Below are 22,070 nucleotides of genomic sequence, written 5' to 3' on the forward strand. Positions count from 1 at the left end.
GGCTCGAGCCCCAGAGCCCCCACGGGATCGCCGTCACTGGTACTAGTACTTGTGGCGCTAGCATCACAGTTTTAATGGATTAATTAACGCATAGGGATATTGATCTGATAAAATTTCCATGTCTGACACAAAAACCGTTCTCTAACACGGCAAACTATAAAAACTGGGCACACCTATTTTTTTGCACTTTTGTAGATATAATTTTGTATTTTCTTGTCCCTAAGGATTATTAGAAAACGATTTTCCGTTTTAGCTGTACCGGAAGATTCCTGTGTGGTAATTACTCTGAGGATAGAAAAAGGTAAAAAGTTGTGTTGTAAGAGAATTTTAATGCGTCATATGAAGCCATTGGGAGAATGGGGATAACAAAAAAAAGGCAACATCGGATCATTTTAAGCTTCTGAAGAAGCTCTATGACTTCAACGCCACAAATTACATTGCTGGCACCATCTCTCTTTGATGTCGTCATTTAGTGGCCATCAAAAAAATTCATGGTTGATTATAGGAATAAGTCAATAACACTGTCAACATGGTCCAGGATCTCGGCTCAAACATACCCTTCACATAGAAAAACCTTAAGTGAAGAAGTCCCAGTTAGACACTTTTGGTTGTGATTAACATTGCTACTAATTTATGATTGAAACATGAGTAATATACGCAAACAATAAATCTATTTCAAATTATGGGGAAAAATCGCAGCTCACAAATCACAATAGAAAGTTAAAACCCTGCTGGTTTATGGTATAAACCAGCTTTCATAAAAGTTGTTGGAAAAAAGCTTGCTCTTAACTTCAGTTGAAGGTTATGGGCCCTGTGGCTAGTGGTGTGTTTGTCTGTTTAAGTAAAACCAAAGAAATATGTTATAAAAATGTTTAATAATTATGGGATAGGTGAAGTACAAAATATTTTGGAAAAATTAAACAGAAATGCCTTGTAAACTGCAAAGAGCTTCTTCTAAACGTTTACGGGCTTCTAAAACTCTTTCTTCCTGTTTCTGTATATCATCTTCAGAAACAATTAATGTCTGTAGAGAAAAATGTATTAAATACTTTTCCGTAAAGGACAACATCACCCAACATAATAAGAATTAATAATGGTAAATATTTCTGCATTACAATTTCATGTTATATTGGGTGTAAAAACAGATTTGTAGGATATGCCTAAAATGATGAAATGACCAACTAAAAAAATAATATTTAGTAAATTAAATCAACCAACCTGGACAAGAGGTTGGTCAGGATTGATAAATACCCCTGGATTTTTTTCTAACAATGATTTGTTTCCAGTTTGACCCGTTATTGGTTGAGATGTTACGTGTAATGCAGTTGCTATGCTTCTTAGCAATGTTTCTTCAGTTAAATTAGGTCCAACACCTGGTAAATAAAATGCTATTTCAATACTAATAACAATAACAGATCTTCATAAATTACCTCTAACATATTTTGGTAATTCAAAGCTATGGAATGCTTCTTCGTCTCTGTCACAAGCTTTTAGACCCTGAAGTCGCTTTTCCCAAAACACTTGTTTGGGTTTCTCTTGAGGTCCATGCTTAAAATCACTCTTAACCTTGCTCTCTTGAGATTTATACACAGTTACTGGTTGTTTGAAAATAGAAGCAGTTTGTCTTATGGGTGGAACTAGGGATGCATCATTTCTCATTCCACGACTGTAATCAAATTGGGTTCCCCTTTGACGTTTACTTTTACGTAGCAAGAGTGAGTTTATTTTTCCAGTGCGGAAGTCAAATGTGCTGAGATCAATTGCATCTCCCAAATATCTAGATAGCTGGGGTTTGCTACGAAACTTTTTCCCCGCAGGACTGAAAAACGTTAGATACCCATTTATCATACTCCAATGTGCTAGAGTATCTAGGTAACTGTGGTCATGCTATTGCTATGCCCATGCTCAACGATATCAAGAACTTCATCACTTTTACTCTTAAGATGTTAAGCCTTAGTTAAATTGACCAATTTAAATAACATTGACTTACCTGTAATAATATACATCAATTTTCCCAGCAGATAAGCCTTTTTTTCTTATAATTTCTTCCCTTTTCCATCCTTTGGGTAATGCTGCGCAATCCATAGCCTAAAAATAGCGATTAATTATGAAAATGAAAACGGTAAACCCAATAACATTTTTGTTAAAACATTAATAGCAGATACTTCTTCAGACTACGCTACTGGCTGCTGCGCTGTTGCCAAATATTTTCCAAAAAACTAAGTAATGACATTATCGTCCCTGGTAATGATTTATATTTTGAGCTTTTGCCAAATCATGGACTAATTAAAATACTTCAATTAGTCCATGACCAAATGTTTTACTAAGATTTTACTAATAAATTAAAGAGGGTAAATAATTTTAAATTTTTTTATCTTTAATTCGTATAACTTAGCCCAAATTTAAAATTTAAATCTTTAGTACCTCAGGGTCTTTAACCAAAACCAAAGATAATTTAAACTCGTACCCTAGATTCTACAACTGAGAGCTTTCCCATTGACGGTTTTGTTACGAAGCGTTTACCCTTTTCCCGGCACGTGACCTCAGAAAAATCGGGCTCCATAGGTTGCGGTAAGGCGCAAACCATGGAGCAATTTTTTCTGAGTTCCAGCGGGAAGTGGGTAAACGCTATCGGCAATGCGCGAGAGAGTGATTTCGAATCTAGGGTACGAGTTTAAATTATCTTTGCCAAAACTGAATTATTTTTATAATTTTTTTAAATATTTTGTTGAGTATTTCCCATAGAAATCTCATAGGTAACTAGAATGCTGCCGCCTACGGCCGAGCTTGTCGCCAGTTCGTTTTGAACCTTCAGCCAATGAGAGACCGTAGAGTGGTTCCGGCAAGGAGGATAATAATCCTCCTTGGTTCCGCGTAAATATAGCGGGAGCTAGGAGTTGTCACTCTCTCTGGTGACATTAAATTCTTGGCAGAACCACTCTTTGAGCTCTGATTGGCTGAGATCTGGCTATCGTCTGCCACGGAGTTTGGTCCATTTGCCAGTTACACGGCAGCATTCTAGTTACCTATGAGATTTCTATGGTATTTCCTGCTTCTAAAATCTATCGCTACGAACTGCTTTGGTTGTCATCGATAACTAAATGGGTAGTGTATTAGCAGACGCTATTAGTCTTTGGCAGCCAGTAGTGTAAGCGGGCTATCTTTTAATTACTTATACTTGCTTTTATCGGTACGATATTTTTTTAAATACGATTCAAAACAAAAATCCATACGGTAAGTCGGTAATTTAGGCTTGATATCCGGCAACTCTGCTGCTCTCAACTGTTTGACTTAACACTTAACTGAAAGTGCGTTAGAAATTTAAGCCGAACTGTAATAACTTATATAAAATGATTAGCGAAGACAGTGACAATGAAGAAAATATTATGCCAAAAGCGTTTATTGTGAATAGCTGCGAAGATTTTGATCTTAACCTGCCTCCTACATCTGGGAATGAGTATCTACGTAGAGTACAACAAGAGTATAAAAAGTGTCCTAAAGTAGTTACAGCTGATATTGATACTAGCAAATTCATTGTAAATCAAACTATTCGGGTTACTCACACTGAGTGCATGCCTGCCCCGATAGGATATGCCCCTTCGGCTGAGTGGCAGATACAACAAATAGCTGATTTCTCTGATATCAGACATGAAATTTCAAAGTATAAATATATTGCAAAGATGAAACACGGGAAGTTAAAACCACCAGTTAAATTTCCCTCAATGGACGATGATATTGGATGGTGTCAGTTTTGTTTTGGGAACCCGAGTGCCGAAGTGAATCAAGAAGAGTTCCTTGAAAAAGAGAAGCAAGTTCTTGGTCACCCTCCTTTACTTAGTATCGTATGTTCGATGTCCCAGCCATTGGTAGAGCATGTACTCGGTTACCACGTGTCTTGGATGGAAGTTACTGGTTTTACCCAACAACAAGGGAGATGGTTTTACGCGTTACTATCTTGCTTAGAAAAGCCATTAACTCCAGAAGTGTGTTCTACACTACGTTCTTTAGCCAGAGCCTGCGCGATACTGAGGGCCACTTTAGTGAGTAATGAAGAACCCTTATTAGCCCCTTTAAATCTTTTAATATGTCTGGTTGCTAGGTATTTTGATCAAAAAGATTTAGCTGATAATTAAAAATTGACGTTTTATTTACTGAGTTAAAAATGTATTTTACGCATTAAATTATCACTATTTGTCACATCTCAAATACAAGTAGATAAGCCTATTAGGACCAAAAATGTAACTTTGACATAGCTCAATTAAATTTTTTTATCACAATACAAACTTGTGTTTTATTATTACAATTTTCTTTAGTGTAAAAGTGGTTTTAATTTTTTTCGGTGTGCAATACTTTTCCAGTTCATAAAAAATTATTTAAAACATTCATTGGAGAATCCATTTCCCAAAAGATAATGTAAAACTATATAATTATAAAAAATGTTAGGTTTGATTTGTTATATTTTCTTTACCATGATTTATTGAACTCCACACTCTTATTGAATGGAGTATAATCAGGGCTATAGCCTTGGTATAAGTATAATACAGTGGCATAGCTAGGAATTTGATAAGGAGAGGGGGGGGGGTGTACCATTGTAAATAAAAAAATTGTATTATTTACAATGGTACACCCCCCCCCCCTTATCAAATTCCTAGCTATGCCACTGTATTATACCAAGGCTATAGCCCTGATTATACTTTTATATCAGAACTACCTTTTTTTTTGGGGGTTAAGTTTTCCTTCTGAATGATATAATCTCAATTCTGTATTTTATGACATGCTAGATTCTAGCATGTCATAAAATACAGAATTGAGATTATATCATTCAGAAGGAAAACTTAACCCCAAAAAAAAAGGTAGTTTTGATAAAATATGGAACACCAAAATTTAACCAATTTTATGTTTCGCTTTTTTTAATTAACAAAATAATGAGAAACAAACTTTACAAATATTTAAATATCACGAAACCTGACAGAAATTTATCAAATTAAAAACTTAATAATACCAAAAAAGTGAAATGAACAATATAATGAAAAGATAATATTAACGAATTAACATTAATTACACCCAAGTTCTCGAGAAAAATCGTCTTGAAAATCGGGGAGAAAAACGACAAATCTTTGTTTTTCATACAAATTGGTTACGTAATTTCGCGTCATATCTCGCTAACGGCCAAGTAGATCTCTTCCATATTAATATATGCTACTCTACGCTATTTCTCTAGAAATATAAGAGTTACCAGTCTAGTTTTTTTAATCGAAAGGTTTAATAGCGTAGAGTAGCATAAATTAATATGGAAGAGATCTACTTGGCCGTTAGCGATATATGACGCGAAATTATGTAACCAATTTGTATGAAAAACAAAGATTTTTCGTTTTTCTCCCCGATTTTCAAGACCATATTTCTCTAGAAATATAAGAGTTACCAGTTTGGTTTTTCTTTTAATCGAAAGGTTTAATAGCGTAGAGTAGCATAAATTAATATGGAAGAGATCTACTTGGCCGTTAGCGAGATATGACGCGAAATTACGTAACCAATTTGTATGAAAAACAAAGATTTTTCGTTTTTCTCCCCGATTTTCAAGACCATATTACTCTAGAAATATAAGAGTTACCAGTCTAGTTTTTCATTTAATCGAAAGGTTTAATAGCGTAGAGTAGCATATATTAATATGGAAGAGATCTACTTAGCCGTTAGCGAGATATGACGCGAAATTTGTATGAAAAACAGAGATTTTTCGTTTTTCTCCCCGATTTTCAAGACCATATTTCTCTAGAAATATAAGAGTTACCATATCTAGTTTTTCTTTTAATCGAAAGGTTTAATAGCGTAGAGTAGCATATATTAATATGGAAGAGATCTACTTAGCCGTTAGCGAGATATGACGCGAAATTACGTAACCAATTTGTATGAAAAACAAAGATTTTTCGTTTTTCTCCCCGATTTTCAAGACCATATTTCTCTACTCTCCGTGCGCAAGCATTCATTTCTTCCCTCCTCCGTTCAGGAGTGGAATTCCCTTCCTGATTATCTCAACGATATCCCCAACAGGGCCCAATTCCGAAAGGCCCTTGCTGCGTACCTGAACCTGTACGACTAGCTCCTCCTTGTCTCGACGTGATGGGTTTATAACCCTTTGTCGGGCGTAAACTGAACTAAAGAACTAAAGAACTAGAAATATAAGAGCTACCAGTCTAGTTTTTCTTTTAATCGAAAGGTTTAATAGCGTAGAGTAGCATATATTAATATGGAAGAGATCTACTTGGCCGTTAGCGAGATATGACGCGAAATTACGTAACCAATTTGTATTAAAAACAAAGATTTTTCGTTTTTCTCCCCGATTTTCAAGACTATATTTCTCTAGAAATATAAGAGTTACTAGTCTAGTTTTTCTTTTAATCGAAAGGTTTAATAGCGTAGAGTAGCATATATTAATATGGAAGAGATCTACTTAGCCGTTAGCGAGATATGACGCGAAATTTGTACGAAAAACAAAGATTTTTCGTTTTTCTCCCCGATTTTCAAGACGATATTTCTCGAGAACTTGGGTGTAATTATAGTTAATTCGTTAATATTATCTTTTCATTATATTGTTCATTTCACTTTTTTTGGTATTATTCAGTTTTTAATTTGATCAATTTCTGTCAGGTTTCGTGATATTTAAATATTTGTAAAGTTTGTTTATCATTATTTTGTTAATTTCATAGTTTTTTGCGTTATTCAGGCTTTGATTTAATCATTTGGTTTTGTTTTTATATGAAGCTAGTTTAGTTCTAATTGCTTTTGAATAGTGAAACTGGCGCCATCTATGAAAGTTATAAGAGATTTAGTATCGTCTAACATTCGAATAAATTTTGTTTTGAGTTTCGTGAAACCTTTTTCGGCGAATTGACGGCGGTAGGTTTACGTACGACGTTTACTAATTAACCACAGCTACAGATATTTTCCAAAATTAGCCTTATATATTTTTAAGATTGGATTTTAAATATGAAAAGCGTTAAAAATATTAGGCATAGTAGCAGATTCATTTCGGTTTCTTTGGAAAGAGAACATATTTACAAATGGTCTTAAATTAAAATATTTAGACAGAAAGAATAAACCCTAAAGATGCCTGGAGGCGGCAATATATGTGCAGTTTATAACTGCACCAATAATCGTCAGAATACGAAAGAACTTGGAGTCAAGTTTCATTCCTTTCCCAAGGATCCTCAAGTTAGAGCGCGATGGATCCATATATTAGGGAGATCCAAAGATTGGGTTCCTCCTTACAACTTAGCAGTATGCTCTAACCACTTCACTGATGACTGCTATAACTTTGATTCTGAGGGGAAAAAAATTAACCGTAAACGTGCCGCAGTACCAAATGTTCTTGATCCTTCACAATCTAAAAAAGCGAGACTAAGTGACCCCAGTGGAAAATCAAGCTTTGTGGATGCTATGTTCCCTGCACCATTAGAGAATCCAGATCCCTTGAATGTAGAGGAAGCTCTTTCAATGGCCTGGCCTACATTTGGAAGTACACATGTAAAAGACAAAAGTTTCCAAGATGATGAGAGTTTGGTGCAGGCTTTATCATTTCACACCTATGCCTCTAGTGTAAGTGATATAATTTTTCTTTGTTATAAAAGCTATTTAAGTTTTATAAATGCTATTAATTTTAGAAAACTACTAAATCTGTGGGTATTCAAACCTCGAAACTGAAAAAATCAACTAAGGGAACGATAGTCCGGCCAAATGGTATAAAACCTTAAAATTATTAAACTAGTATGAAATGTACATTTTATATTTTTTTGTTTAGATTTAGACTTTACAGAACCTATTCCTACTCTCATAATATATTCGTCTCCCATTGTGTCGAGTTAAATGTGTGACAAAGACTCAAGATGGTGATTTACCTGAAGAGCCTGTACCGAAGTGAATTACTCCGATGTATGAACTGAGCAGTGAAACATGAGTTGATGGATGTGGACTTCGAATCTAGCGAGTATGATCTTTTTTGAATATAATTGCAACGGTTCGGACGACAACAAGTAGATGTCGCCCGCTCCGTTGCAGAAACTCTCTGTCGTAATTTTTTAATACTCGGTGACGTCATGATTCTCGTTTTTTTTTCTTGTTGGGTTTAAAAACTATAAAACCACATGTGCCGAGAGACATGGTTGTTGGTTTTTTTCTAATCTATTTATGATAAGGCCACGACGTTCAACCTCGTATGAAAAATGTAAAAAGTATTCGACCAACTACTTGTAGAAGGGCTGGACTATATTGTGAGTTTCTTTTGTGTTTAATCTTTAATTATTTTCGTCACGAATAAAATAACTATTCCATTCAATCCATTGGCATTGCTTGCGGTAGGCCTAACAATAGATTTTAAGGGTCTAAACTATAACTGTAACCGTTGTCTTCGTTTATCCGTTTAAATATTTGTAAATAAGGGTAGAAGCCGGTTACATTTTGGCACCCGAACTGGGGCCCGAATTAAATTCTATTCAGGCTGCAACTTAAGCAAGGATTGAAATGGATTTAAATGACTTTGCTCAAATGTTAGGGGCAGCGTTACAGGCGAGCCGAAGCCCGCCGGAGCCGCCGAAAGACCTAACATTTAGCGGTAAGCGTCACGAGAACGCACCTGAATTTCTTATGTCCTTAAACGATTTTAAAATTTATAAAGGATTGTCAGACCACGCGATAATGCGAATGTTACCTTTGGTATTAGAAGATCGGGCCTTGGCGTGGTATCGCCAAATTAATGGTACTTTAGAGGGAACAACGTGGGCGCAATTTCAAGGCATATTTCGGGATTATTTTTTCCCTTCTGAACAAGAAGAGAATAGCATTATTGATATGCTACAATCAGTTCAAGGGCCTAATGAAACAATTGATAACTTCTTCGGAAGAATTATTAAAGTAAATCAACAATTGTCACATCCACAATCGGATGTAGCCTTAATGGCGATCTTAAAACAAAATATACGCCCTGAAATTAGACTTCAAATTGTAACAACCTCTATTCATAGTTTAGCTTCCTTACAAGTAAAATGTAACTTAATAGAGTCCGCATTAAAATGGGTAAACCCTCGAAACTTTCCCAATAAACATGTTTCGAAACCGAGTCATCATAGCCCACATTCTCAGAATTCATATCGTCCGCATAACCAAAAACCGCGCAACGATCAGCGTAATTCCAATTCGCGTAGCGAAAAATACAATCAAGATGCGTCTACAGGAGCGACGGCTCCAAGTCAAAACGACGTATCTTCCAAAACAGGACCACGAGGTAACAACTCAAAGGTCAGATGTTTTAATTGTAACGGCATCGGTCATATTTCGACAAAATGTCCGTCACCCTCAAACTCAAGCGGGGAGCGCAAAAACGGGTACCGCGCCCCCGACAAAAATCAAACAAACCCGAAAAGATTTTAGGCGCTTTTAAGAAGAAATCGGTTGACCCCCCTATAGCAATTAAGGTCGATTTTTTACACGGTTCTCGCATTGCTCGTCTAGATTCAGGGGCGGATGCCTCGTTTATGAGTCTAGAGCAATGGCGAGAACTTCAAGAAAAATTAGACACACGACCTTTCCCAGGGCGCGACATATCATGCCGCGAAATTAAGCCCGAAATGGGAAGGGCCATATCGTGTCATCCGACAAGTCACCCCACTCGTGTACGAGTTGGAAGACGCCTTGACCAACATCAGCCGAGGCTTAAAACACATCAGTCAATTGAAATTATATTGGACAAATTTCAACGTAATAATTCCTGATGAGGCAGACGCCGCCGTTGACGATCCACAACCTTCTGGTTCCGCTCAATCCACTCTTGAACCTAGAAGACAAGAGGACACATTGGAGGTTGAAGAACCGACCACTACACAGGATTTCACCTGGGAACCGCCTTCAGCACCCGAAGTCCTAACGCCTCCAGAGGAATCGAATATCGGCGACGTTGCGGCAAGATCTTCAGTTTCTTCGGACAGTGAATCCGACTCCGAGTCGTCTTCATCTCTGCCCGGAGACCCTGTTAATACTCCGCAGGGCGATGAGAGGTGGCTGAAGCCCTTGACTCTGGGTTGGATTCGGGAACTGTGTTACCGAAAAACGGTGACTCAAAAAGGACCCGCATTGGATATTTATTATTATCCGCCCTTACACCCGAATTGCCGCCTGCGATCACTAGCAGACGTCGATCGATATTTAAGAACTAACAAACTAACCAATCTCAAAAAAACGGACTTCTCATTTACCCGAGAGGCCGTATCGAAACCTCCACGGGAGAGGATACGTAAGGCTGGGAGTAAACTTCATTAAATATACTCTTGTTGTTCTTTCTAGGAATTATCGGCGACTCATGAAGTCCTTGTATATTGCCCGCCCGGGGCAGACGACGTGTCACTTATCGTCCCAGCGCTAGTAAACCTCAGTTTTCCTTTCGACGTACTGACTAGTACATTAGCCAACGAAATTGGGGTCAAAAGCTTCATCCCATTAATTGAAGAAGACTGGGAACTCTTCGAAAAACGAGCGCGGCATTTTCCCAGATGGTTAATGTTAGGGAAAGTTGCCAATATCGAACTCGAGATCCTTTACAAGACGGTAAAAGTTCCAAATGTCTTTATTATCAAGGACAGAAGGCGACTCCTCGTGGTCGGTCCTTGGACTCTGAAGGAAGCCCACCTTCAATACTGCCCTTGCCCGTATTGTTTGGATACTAACGGCGGTCTTCGTCATTATCCAACACTCTCATCTAAACTCCATCACCCCACATTACAAGCTACCTGGTTGTCTTCCCATGGAGGGGTACTCCGACTCGATCCGGACGCACTACAATCAGTAAACGATGACGATATAGAGGAATTCTTGGACATTGGCACCCATACTCCGCCACGATCCCCATCACCCGCGATTAGTCTCGACCTCCCTAGTCTCGAAGATATCTTAAACGACCCGCAATTACAAATTCCGCTGGATTCGCCACCACCGAAAATCCGGAAGACGGTAATCGACCAAATTAAACTTTCCATTCCAAACAAAGCCTCCATCCCTTCGACGGATGCCCAGCCTAAATCGACTCCACCACCCAACATGCGCACCGCTCATTCCACCGTACCGCCTACTCAAAGAGGTACCTCCACGATCGCTGCTACCAGCAACCACCAATGTGGCGCGTGCAATTGCGCGCAACTGAACAACTCAACCCCAGCAACTCCAACCACCATTGACGAAAGTAACATGACTTGTTACAAGTGCCGGCAAAAAGGCCATCGCGTCAAAAATTGTCCTCGAATACCCAAAAACAACAAACTTTGGAAGTAACTCCCTCCAATTGTTTTTGGACGTGTTGTACTATACATCGAGAGATATTTTTCTTTCTTTTGATTTTTTTTTTGTTTTGTTTAAGGGGGGGGGGAGGATGCAACGGTTCGGACGACAACAAGTAGATGTCGCCCGCTCCGTTGCAGAAACTCTCTGTCGTAATTTTTTATTACTCGGTGACGTCATGATTCTCGTTTTTTTTTTCTTGTTGGGTTTAAAAACTATAAAACCACATGTGCCGAGAGACATGGTTGTTGGTTTTTTTCTAATCTATTTATGATAAGGCCACGACGTTCAACCTCGTATGAAAAATGTAAAAAGTATTCGACCAACTACTTGTAGAAGGGCTGGACTATATTGTGAGTTTCTTTTGTGTTTAATCTTTAATTATTTTCGTCACGAATAAAATAACTATTCCATTCAATCCATTGGCATTGCTTGCGGTAGGCCTAACAATAGATTTTAAGGGTCTAAACTATAACTGTAACCGTTGTCTTCGTTTATCCGTTTAAATATTTGTAAATAAGGGTAGAAGCCGGTTACATAATCATGTTTGATTTATGTTTTAAGATGCTATCTTTTTCAATTGTTGTAGAGAGATTTTCCCTTCTAAACTTTGATTCCCATCATGAGTATAAATTTGTGTTTTTGTTCTCTCTGAAAAGCCCAGTTTATAAACTTTAAACAAAAACTTTCTAGTTCACGTCTTTGCATTAAAATTACGAGTATTGAGGATCACATTTCAATGGGAAAGCCAACCGAAATCAGGGCCATAGTGAAGACTTTCCAAACTGGTTTCATGATGAAGTTCCAGTTTAGGAGCGGTTTTGGATAGAGATACATAGTGTTTTCATCAACTGGATCTCTATCTTTACACGTCAGAGACCATAGTGTATGAAAAAATTGTATTTACAAGGCCCCTAACACTTTGACTGTCTTGAGAAGTATCAAACTTACTTGTTAGAAGTTTCCATTAAATTCATTTGTAATAGGATTCCATGTTATCAAGGTAGAGTAATAAATTTTATCTGATACTAGTTAGTGTTATTGTAATATCTTTTTCTTCCTTGGAACATATTTAGCAGTACTTCATTTTAACGAAAGTGGACAGAAAGTGAAACGAACAAAACTGTAAGGAAATATTAATATTACTTTGCATACGCAAAGCTGGAGAACCTACCTTCTGATTATTAGGGATGCAACGATATATCGGTAACCAATATATCGGCTAATTTTTCAAATATCGGTATCGGCCAATATCGGCTTAAGCGAGGCCGATATTAGCCGATACTTCTGGTATTAGAAAAATATTTTCAGGAAAAACTTTAAAAAAAGGCGATACTCAACTAACTAATTAATGGAAAACATTTATTGCCACAACCTTACATTTCCTTTTAAATCGCTGTTGTAGGAAATAATTATTCGCGTCCAAAACGGTCAGGAATCATAAGTGGTTTTTCGACTCCAAAAGCCATAGATCATATCATTTTTTAACAGGTGGTTACGAGAGTAAACAAAAAAGCATAATATTGTGATAGGTAACTTTGTTAATATCGGCCGATATATCGGCTATCCTAGGCCGATAAAATCGGTGCATCACTACTGATTATATTTTTTCCAGAATATATTGTTAAACCTTTTGCAAATTGAGTATGAAAATGCCTTGAAAACACCTAAAAGCATTGGTCTAATGATACTTGCATGTAAATCTCAAACCCTTGCTTCCAAATATTCAGAAGTGGTGGATAAGTGAAATTTTGGAAAAAAGACTCGGCAGATTTCAGGGCTCCCACCGAAATTTAGAAAATAATTAAGGGAATAAAGGACTTTTCATGATAGAAATAGGGGAAAATAGTGACAAATGTTCTGAAAAATAGAAAATAAATAGGGACCAATGTTCAACAAAATAAATTATTTATTTGAAATATCATATCCCAAAGCTATAATTTTTGAATATATGTTCCCAAAAATTTATTTCGTTTTTAATTACACGCAAAACTTAGTTTTCTAGCAAGATCTAACTATTATATTTTGATTAACATCATTTCTGCTTTCACAAATTTTAAGTTCCCTTCCATTGTATAAAAAAATATTAAACAAGTGGCGTTTTTTTTTCCAATTTAAGGGTGGTTTAGGGACCTTGAAAAAAATAAGGTTTTTTAAGTGTTGTAGGTGGGAGCCTTAAGATTTCATTGAAATCTAATTATGGTTTCTACTATAGCAGAGTCTGATTTAATTAAATAGTATTTTTACATGAAAATAAAGTCATTATTTACAACGGAATTTGTATTATTATTTATGAGAAAAATATCACTGGAAAATTAACACGTTAATATTACAGAAAACCCAAGTGGGTGTTAATGGCAGTGTGTCAGAATTTATAGCCCGGTGTACCTAGTAACATAGACCATACCACCGGAGGCCTATCATCATATTGCCCTACGCCAGCGTCCACATAGCCCGGACAGGTGACAAATCCAGCATGGTTAGCAGTACCCCACTACTGATGGTCGCACCTTTGACGCAAGCCACTCAACCCAGCAGAAGGTGCAGCAATGGGTGGACCAATCCCCACTTCGCACACAGCAGTGGGAGTAAGAGTGGATGCTGTAGCAACTCCAGCCGACACCCTACCTACGTAGGTAAAGAGTCAAACCCTTTGGAGAGAGCTCCAAAAGGGGAACGACGAGCACACAGCAGTCCAAGTAACCCGGCACAGCTGGCACCGGAGATCCCAGTGTGACTCCAAAAGGCCGGGAAACAGGACCCCACAGCAGGGCACCCAATCCACCGAGGCGGCCATTTGCACGGACCCTCTCCGTTAGCCTGAGCCGAAGCTCAGTATCCTGCCCAAACCTGACCGAAGTCGGAGGTGGAGATAGGACCATTTGATCAGAGCTAACATTTCCCAGTGCGCCACCGCCCTTATGGGTTACAAGAGCCGGACCCCGACTCCCCGGTAAAGCCACCAGTTATTGCACACTCTAACCCATTTAGGGCCGGGTGTTAATGGCAGAACGAAAATTTCCATAGTTAAAACAATGAGGTAGAGTAAATAGAGATCCCAACAAATCTGGGATTCGCGGGACTCGTGTTGGCGCCATCTGTTTCTATAAGCTGACACTTTTGCAAAATATATAAATTTTTAGATTTCCCGATCGATGGCGCCAACATAATTTGATTAAGTTAGACTGGAGCTCACGATAGTTATCCAGTGTTTAAATTTTGTAGAATAACTTCTTTCCATCAGCAACGAGCAACAGGATGCCCTAGAACCGAACCCCGGGGGACACCTGGCCAATGATACCCTACCCTGACGCATTGTCGCCAATAACCACCCTTTGCCTGCGCCCACTTTATCTTCCAACCACGCCAGTGCATCACCAACAACACCCGCAGACCTAAGAGATTCGAGAAGACATTCATGGTGGATTGAGTTAAACGCCTTAGAGAAGTTTAGATCACATCCACACTAGAGACCTCATACCATCTGGACCACAAATTAGTAGCCTCAAGCAATTATAGTTACTAAGTTAGAAAGGAGTGCCTAGACAAAAACCCGTACTGGTAAGGGAAAGAAAAAATTATGTGCAAGATTCTCACCGAGATTATATATAGGGTAGGGCTAGGTTTAAGCAATTAGTCCATGGTTTAAGTAACTAATAGCAGAGGCATACTGATATGGGGGGCAGATGGGCACGTTGAACTGGGCGCCGCCCGAGAGGATTTCTGGAGGGGTACCAAAAAGCCCAAAAGATTAACCTGATGTAATGGTTGGTACTAAGATGACTCTCAGGAGGACCATTATGTTGTAAATTAAAACAATAAAGATGTTCAAATACCTAATACTTTAATATTGACAAAATAGAATACACACCTTTAATTATTGTAACAACTTTTTCCGTAGGCCTACTAGCTGCCCTCGGTGGCCCTACTATGCCAAGCGTTAACATGAAATTATTACTACAAGGCCTAAAACTAGGGATAGGGTTTTGAGCGAAATAATTTGGTCATATCTAGAGTTACTTTAATTAAAATGGATTTATTATTATGTATCAATCATTACTAAGAAATTTAAATTTGGCTATACAATAATTTTACTAATGTTAATTTCTACGCGTACATTTCCCCAAAATGAAACATGCAGCATGCACAACTACTAATTAATTAAACAATTAAAACTACTACTAAACATTGGATGGATGCCAGGGATTATAATATGATTGGGGTCAGTGGCGAACCATTGTTTTACTAGAGATATATCGTTCTTGGTTTCATACTCAAACTATACGATGATCGACTTGCATGATGTCGGTGAGCACATCCTAGGCACAATTTACCGATTCACGGCTGGCGGAACTCACGAAGATTGAGAGTGGAGACTATGTCTCTCTTTTTATATTATGGTGCCATCGACTTGGTGGACAGGTTGCTCCCGTCTTTATTGGAGAACAGTTCTCTCTTTTCTTAATATCTAATTTTCAAGTCCTCGGTATATATACCGGACACGTTGGAGGGCGGTTTCCTAATGCCGTCCCATAGTTTCGAAAATCTTCCAATCCAACGAAGGAACTACATCCTGGGTCTAGATGACCCCTCCTTGGTGATGTGTCCAAGTTCACCGTGATAAATATTTTTCAAAAGCTCACGGGTTTTCACTGACCCTCAAAAATTAAGATTAATTGGAAAGTTCGAAACATTCGGTTTCCCACAAACTTCTAAAGAGTTTGTTTTTATTGCCCTGGCATCGGGTATGATAAATTTATAATATGTCGTCCCTGGCATTCCAAAACTATAAGAAAAGCGGCGCGACAAAAATAAAGCATGCACAATTCCCCAAGAATAAAGTAAAAATAAACTAAGCCGCGCCATCAAAGGTGACAGGATAATTGGGCGGGAGGTCTAAAAGCTCCCGACCCGAACTCTGGGTATGACCATTGTCCGAGAGAAAATATTCTGGAAAAAATAGGGGGCGCTTGGTACCGACAGGCGACCCAGAAGCAGATACTATTCCCCGAAGCCCCAGAGTGGTTTCTTAGAATTAACACAGAAATATATCTCTAATTTTGGCCTATTTTGGTGGGAACTTAAATATTCCACTATATTCTACTATTCTACTATTATAATAAAATATTCGTTATATTATCAAAACCGGCGGGTGAGTTAGACAGCTCGGATAAGCATTCTAAATCGAACTGGGGAGAACGAGTTCGCCAAGAATTTCATGCCCGTATTCCATTTAAGCAGGTAACATAAAATCATGAATTAGTAATAAACCTTTAATTTGAGTGAAATATTACTTCTGGCCATATACGGCTTCGATATGTAAGTGCCACACTTATTTATTACTTCTGGCCATACACGGCTTCGATTAGTTAGTGCATAAGTGTATTATATTGTTACATAAGTGTGAAACTTCGTATTCTTCACATGCAAAAGTTTTACTGAGAGCTATTCGCAAGATAGACTGCATTACGGGCTTCGTCACCATTTTGCGTCCGCTTGCTAACGCGTTACACGTAGCCTTCAACAGCTCCTTTTTGTGATGACGTCTCTCCGTTACTAGCTCTCAGTAAAATGTTCCCCAATAAGACAAACTTATAGAATAATATTATTATAGACTTATGGTAAGCGCTACACTTATTTATAACTTCTGGCTATACACGGCATTTGAACATGAATGTGTTTCAAATGCAACTGGTCCCTCTGAACTAAATGCAACTGGCCCCAAAGTAGATTCTTCTGACTGAGCATTATTAAATGCATCTGGCCCCGAACTAAAATCTAAGGTTGCCTAAGGTTTTATCTTTTCCGGAATTCAGGATCGAGTTTTTTGGCAACGTACCTTTCTCTAGCTTTAATCTTCTTTCTTTCTCTAAGCAACGTTCTGGCAACTTTCTTTTTGGTTCTGACTTTGGGGCTATAAAGTCGCACTTTCGTTGTAGAATTGTATATTTGTGCAGGAGGGCTCGATATCTTTGAATCAGATATACCGGCATTCTGGCCTTGAGTTGGACGCAATAGTTCTTCTGGCTGAGCATTGGAACCTAAAGGTGTTTCTGTTGAAGATAGATAAAATACGCGAAAAAGAAGATTAGTCCATAATTAAAAGGGATAATATAACTAAATCCTAAACAAATTTGAAGAAATTAAAAAACTTACTACTAACTCGTACCCAATAGGTCTTCGAGCAAAAAACGCGAAACCCGGATCAAATAGATCTTCGAGTAATAAACTAAATTAAAATTAAATAAAATAGCCAGAAATTCCAACGGTAGACCGGTTTCGTTCTATTTGGAACTCATCAGTACCGTTGGAATTTCTGGCTATTTTATTTAATTTTAATTTAGTTTATTACTCGAAGATCTATTTGATCCGGGTTTCGCGTTTTTTGCTCGAAGACCTATTGGGTACGAGTTAGTAGTAAGTTTTTTAATTTCTTCAAATTTGTTTAGGATTTAGTTATATTATCCTTTTTAATTATGGACTAATCTTCTTTTTCGCGTATTTTATCATCCTTCTCACAGTCCATAGGTGGTTTCTTCTAACTTAACTCTGTTGAAGATAACCGACAGCGGGAAAGAAAAACCACGGAGAAGTGTTTTTTACATTGCGTATCAGTGTGTGTCACTAATTAATCAGATTTGAATCTTGTAACTTGCTCTTACTATTTTAAATAAATTAAACTAGTTTATCGTTTCTACGAGTTCTTGTTTATCTCTGCGAAGCGCTGCTGCTATAAAACTTCAACATGTTATGGTCCCAGCAGGCTTCCACTGCGCTACGCTACTGTCCGTGATGATCAACTGAACTCAAGTCTGTGACGTCTTGACGATACGAAGCGTTTACAGCATTGTCACCGGAAGTCGAACGGAACCACTACGAACCGATGAGACAGAGGCGGCGTTTTCTGCATCCCTAGAAAACTACCAAGTTGCGTTCAGTATACTCTAAGAAATAGGGGTGTTTAAAAGGTGTTAAGAAAGGGTTACACCTCGTTCAAACCGTTTTAACACTTCCGAAACGGAGTTACCTTTTAAAGGTGTAAAAATAGTGTGACTTAACACTATACAAATGTTTAAAAAAGATAAACATTCCAAGAAATTGGGATTCGTTTCACAGCGTTCTAACACCATTTTAACACAATTCGATGAGTCGAACCCCGATTCAACACCTTAACCAAACAATTAAACCCGTTTTAAGCACTCTCCATAGTTTGTGATACCATAAATCCAAAAACATGTAAACGCACTTTTAATCGGTTATGACGCATCTTTTAAGCGTTAAATCACACCATTATAAGTGTTAATAAGCCCTTTTGTTAGAGTTAAATAGCACTTTTAAAAGTGTTAATACGCCCTTTTTAAGAGTTAAATCACACCTTTAGAAGTGTTAATACGCCCTTTGTTAAGAGTGAAACACACACCTTTATAAGTGTTAATAATCCCTTTTGTTAGAGTGAAATAGCACTTTTAAAAGTGTTAATACGCCCTTTTTAAGAGTTAAATCACACCTTTAGAAGTGTTAATACGCCCTTTGTTAAGAGTGAAACACACCTTTATAAGTGTTAATAATCCCTTTTGTTAGAGTTAAATAGCACTTTTAAAAGTGTTAATACGCACTTTTTAAGAGTTAAATCTCACCTTTTAAAGTGTTAATTCGCACTTTGTTAAGAGTGAAACACACACCTTTATAAGTGTTAATAATCCCAATTGTTACAGTTAAATAGCACTTTTAAAAGTGTTAATACGCACTTTTTAAGAGTTTAATCACACCTTTAAAAGGGTTAATACGCCCTTTTGCCGGAAGCATCGAACCTCAATAAAATGCACTCCTGAGCAAAATGAAGTAGCTGAACGTGAGAATCAAACAATCATAGAGTCTGTTCGAGTGATGCTGTATTCGAAACTCGATCTACCTCCAAAGCTGTGGGCTGAAGCTGTCCACACGACGACGTATATTCTAAATCGCACAGCCCAATTCGCATCAAAGGGAAGACGCCGTACGAGCTATGGGCTTTAAAGCCGAATCCTTCAGTCAAGCATTTGCGAATTTTTGGAACCGATTGTTACTTTTATGAGCCAAAGGAGAAGCGAAGGAAGCTGTCTAAGAAAGCTTTGAAAGGCATTCTCGTTGGTTATGAAGATAACACGGATGGAAATAATTGAGTCTACGTTTCAGAGCTAAATGACGTCATCCGATATCGAGATGTCAAGTTCGATCCTGAGAAGTGCATACTCGAAACTAAACCTGGAGAATGTACGGATGTCTCTAATCAGAGAGAGCAGAATTCCGACGATTCGGACTTCGAATATCTAGATCAGTCGAATCACCCACTGCAGTTACCGGTCCCGTCCTCCGAGATCATTCAATCTGATGACAAGGGCAAACACTTGCTGTACCTGCATTCCTGTAGACAAAGTTTTCCTGATCTGCGACGATCTTCCTAAGACAGCCGAAGCAGCTTGTTCAAGTGCCAAATCCGTCATATGGCAAAGGGCAATGTCTGAAGAGCTCTCTTTCATGAAGGAACACCAAGTCTACGAATTGGTCAATCCTCCTCCAGGCCGAAAAATCATTGGAAATAGATGGATCTTTCGTACAAAAACGAACGAAGATGGTTCTATTTCGAAGTATAAGGCCAGTGCCGTATTTCTGCCTAGGCCAACCATATTCGACCATTCCCTAAGATTCCCGTTGTGTGTAGGGAAGTGATGACGCCGTATGCCTAGGGGTCCCGCTTCCCCGCTTTCTTCGCACCGATGTCGTTCACTATTGTCCGCTTAAAGCGATAGCACTGCTGTCTTTCCCCCCTTGCGTAAAAAGTAATGCCATATTGGCCATCTCCTCTCTTTCCTTAACCCCGCGAATACTTGTGCTTTCTTTAACTTTTCTAAATATGGTTTGCCAGCGGATTTATAAATGAATCCCACATGTTGAAAAGTGTCGCGTATGTTTCCCAAATGTTGAAGGTGTACCGATGGTACTGTGTTCCCCATATGCCAAGAGAATTTGCACGTGTGTGTCCCAGGGGTAAGGGGTGTAACCCCTTCACCAATTGGGTAATAAAAGGTCAGCCCCTTGCCGACGATTTGGTAATGAAAACAATGACGCTCCGTTGATGGACAGGAGGCTCGAACAAAACTAAGCTGCTGAGCCGATAACCCTAAGTTTTTCCTAAGTCATGCTTGGAACTCAACCTTTACTCGGAGCTGAAACCTTGCCTTCTACGATCGCGACAAATGACATATCTTTTGTCCTAAGTGGCCTAATATCAGTTGTGCTCGGTCTCCGGCTTAACTTAGCCGCGGCCTCTCTCATAAAAACCTAACTCGCTGAGTCAGTCGATCCGACCGTGCGTCGGCCCAAGCTGTTGCGCGGGCAGGTAACGCTGGTGCGTGAGCGAGTGATCCAACTGTGTCCAACAAGATCTCCAATGAGTGCACTGCCGCAGTGAACCAATGCAAGGGGACGGATGACTATGGTATAAAAACCGTTGACTTTTAATGTAAATATTGTGGGAATTGATGTATGGGAAATCGTTTATGTTGCGTTATTTATTTTATGTTTGAGTGTTTAATTACTGTTTGTTTCGCCCTATTAAACCCTGGTAAAACCATTTAAATCTAAATTAAATGATAGTTGTAAGCTTACCATTTTCTAGAGCAGCAGCTACGCTATCTCCAATAGTGAACGATACGCGTTTAACCCGGGAAGAACTTAATTGTAACGGCACAATAGGTAAGTTAGCCATGATGCGATCAACCCTTTATGGCGAAAAGAAGGTTGCGTGTAAAAGTTACGTTACAGAAGATTTATATGCGCCAATCAGAAGGTTTTGATGACTGTAGCGGCAAAGTCTGGAGACTTAAAAAGAGTCTGTACGGACTAAAACGAGCGAATTGATCGAGTACTACGAAATTACGGTTTCAGACGTGTTGATGGTGATCATTGCCGCTACGTTTTTTCGTCTGGAGGGACATTGCTTATCCTCATTGCCGGAACTACAGATACAGATATTGATGCTTTCCTCCGTCGCTTCACTGATGAATTCGAGATCACCACTAATCTTAGCCTCAAGATCGACTTCACGGAAGATGGTTCAATTTTCCACCATCAGAGCACCTATCTCGGAAAAGTCTTGGAAAGATTCAAGATGCTTGACTGTACAGATGTAAAAACGCCAGCCTCTATGCCAGATACGAGCCTTCGATATTCTGCAATGGGTACTCGGCCTGATATCGAGTTCGCCGTGAATCGTACATTTCAAGCTATGGTAAATCCAACAGTTGCAGACTGGAACGTCGTAAAACGTATTTTTCGGTATCTACGACAAACGACAACCCAGCTGGGTCTCTTGTTCAAATCGGATGACACATCGTAACTTGTCCCCTTACTGCGACGCTGATTATGCCGGATGTGAAAAGACCAGACGCTCAACCTCGGGAATTGTCTGCCTGATGGGATCAACGGCAATTACGTGGGAAAGTCGAAAGCAACAGTCCATTGCATTATCCACTACCGAGGCCAAATTGGTTGCCGCTTGAGGTAAGGTTTCCAAACAGGAGACACGTAGTCCATAACTGGCAGGCAGATCGAACGAAATAGCGTAGTGGATGCGCGTGTAGAACCAGTGGTTCTTCGAAATAGGCCACATTGTCGACGACCTCGATTACCAACGTAATGAACGTGGGACGCCCACTTCAGATCTCTGGACACAACGACACCGAGAATTTTCATAGTGTAAACACGAGTTAGCG

General features: G+C 38.7%; 2 protein-coding genes across 4 annotated transcripts; one reads left to right on the forward strand and one right to left on the reverse strand.

Moving 5' to 3' along the window:
• Nucleotides 1–856: 856 nt before the first annotated feature.
• MBD-like (methyl-CpG-binding domain protein 2) lies at nucleotides 857–2,252 on the reverse strand. Of its 3 annotated transcripts, XM_090162835.1 has the most exons (5): nucleotides 2,166–2,252; nucleotides 1,991–2,088; nucleotides 1,431–1,819; nucleotides 1,219–1,388; nucleotides 857–1,024 (listed from the first exon to the last, which is right to left on the reverse strand). In XM_090162835.1, the coding sequence occupies exons 2-5, from the start codon at nucleotides 2,083–2,085 to the stop codon at nucleotides 917–919; spliced, it is 762 nt and encodes a 253-aa protein (XP_090018961.1). In that variant the 5' UTR covers nucleotides 2,086–2,088; nucleotides 2,166–2,252; the 3' UTR covers nucleotides 857–916. The 3 variants fall into 3 exon arrangements, with proteins under 3 accessions (XP_090018961.1, XP_090018962.1, XP_090018960.1); XM_090162836.1 differs by lacking the exon at nucleotides 2,166–2,252 and having other exon boundaries at nucleotides 1,219–1,373; nucleotides 1,991–2,151; XM_090162834.1 differs by lacking the exon at nucleotides 2,166–2,252 and having other exon boundaries at nucleotides 1,991–2,151.
• An 863-nt stretch (nucleotides 2,253–3,115) lies between these two features.
• Gem2 (Gemin 2) lies at nucleotides 3,116–4,258 on the forward strand. Its single transcript, XM_090163008.1, has one exon. It carries the CDS (start codon nucleotides 3,351–3,353, stop codon nucleotides 4,131–4,133), a length of 783 nt encoding a protein of 260 aa, XP_090019134.1. The 5' UTR covers nucleotides 3,116–3,350; the 3' UTR covers nucleotides 4,134–4,258.
• Nucleotides 4,259–22,070: the final 17,812 nt, after the last annotated feature.

The sequence above is a fragment of the Leiobunum rupestre genome, chromosome 11, assembly GCF_980474605.1.
Source record: "Leiobunum rupestre chromosome 11, qqLeiRupe1.1.hap1, whole genome shotgun sequence".
In the NCBI taxonomy this organism is placed as follows: domain Eukaryota; kingdom Metazoa; phylum Arthropoda; class Arachnida; order Opiliones; family Sclerosomatidae; genus Leiobunum; species Leiobunum rupestre.

What these genes read in the sequence shown, in the direction of transcription:
- Gem2 (XM_090163008.1), top strand. Translation starts at nt 3,351, where the DNA reads ATGATTAGCGAAGACAGTGACAATGAAGAAAATATTATGCCAAAAGCG.
- MBD-like (XM_090162835.1), bottom strand. Translation starts at nt 2,085, where the DNA reads ATGGATTGCGCAGCATTACCCAAAGGATGGAAAAGGGAAGAAATTATA. An exon ending in ATTACCAAAATATGTTAGAG is followed by an intron (nt 1,389 to 1,430) that starts GTAATTTATGAA and finishes GTATTGAAATAG; the next exon opens with CATTTTATTTACCAGGTGTT. An exon ending in CTGACCAACCTCTTGTCCAG is followed by an intron (nt 1,025 to 1,218) that starts GTTGGTTGATTT and finishes TTTTCTCTACAG; the next exon opens with ACATTAATTGTTTCTGAAGA.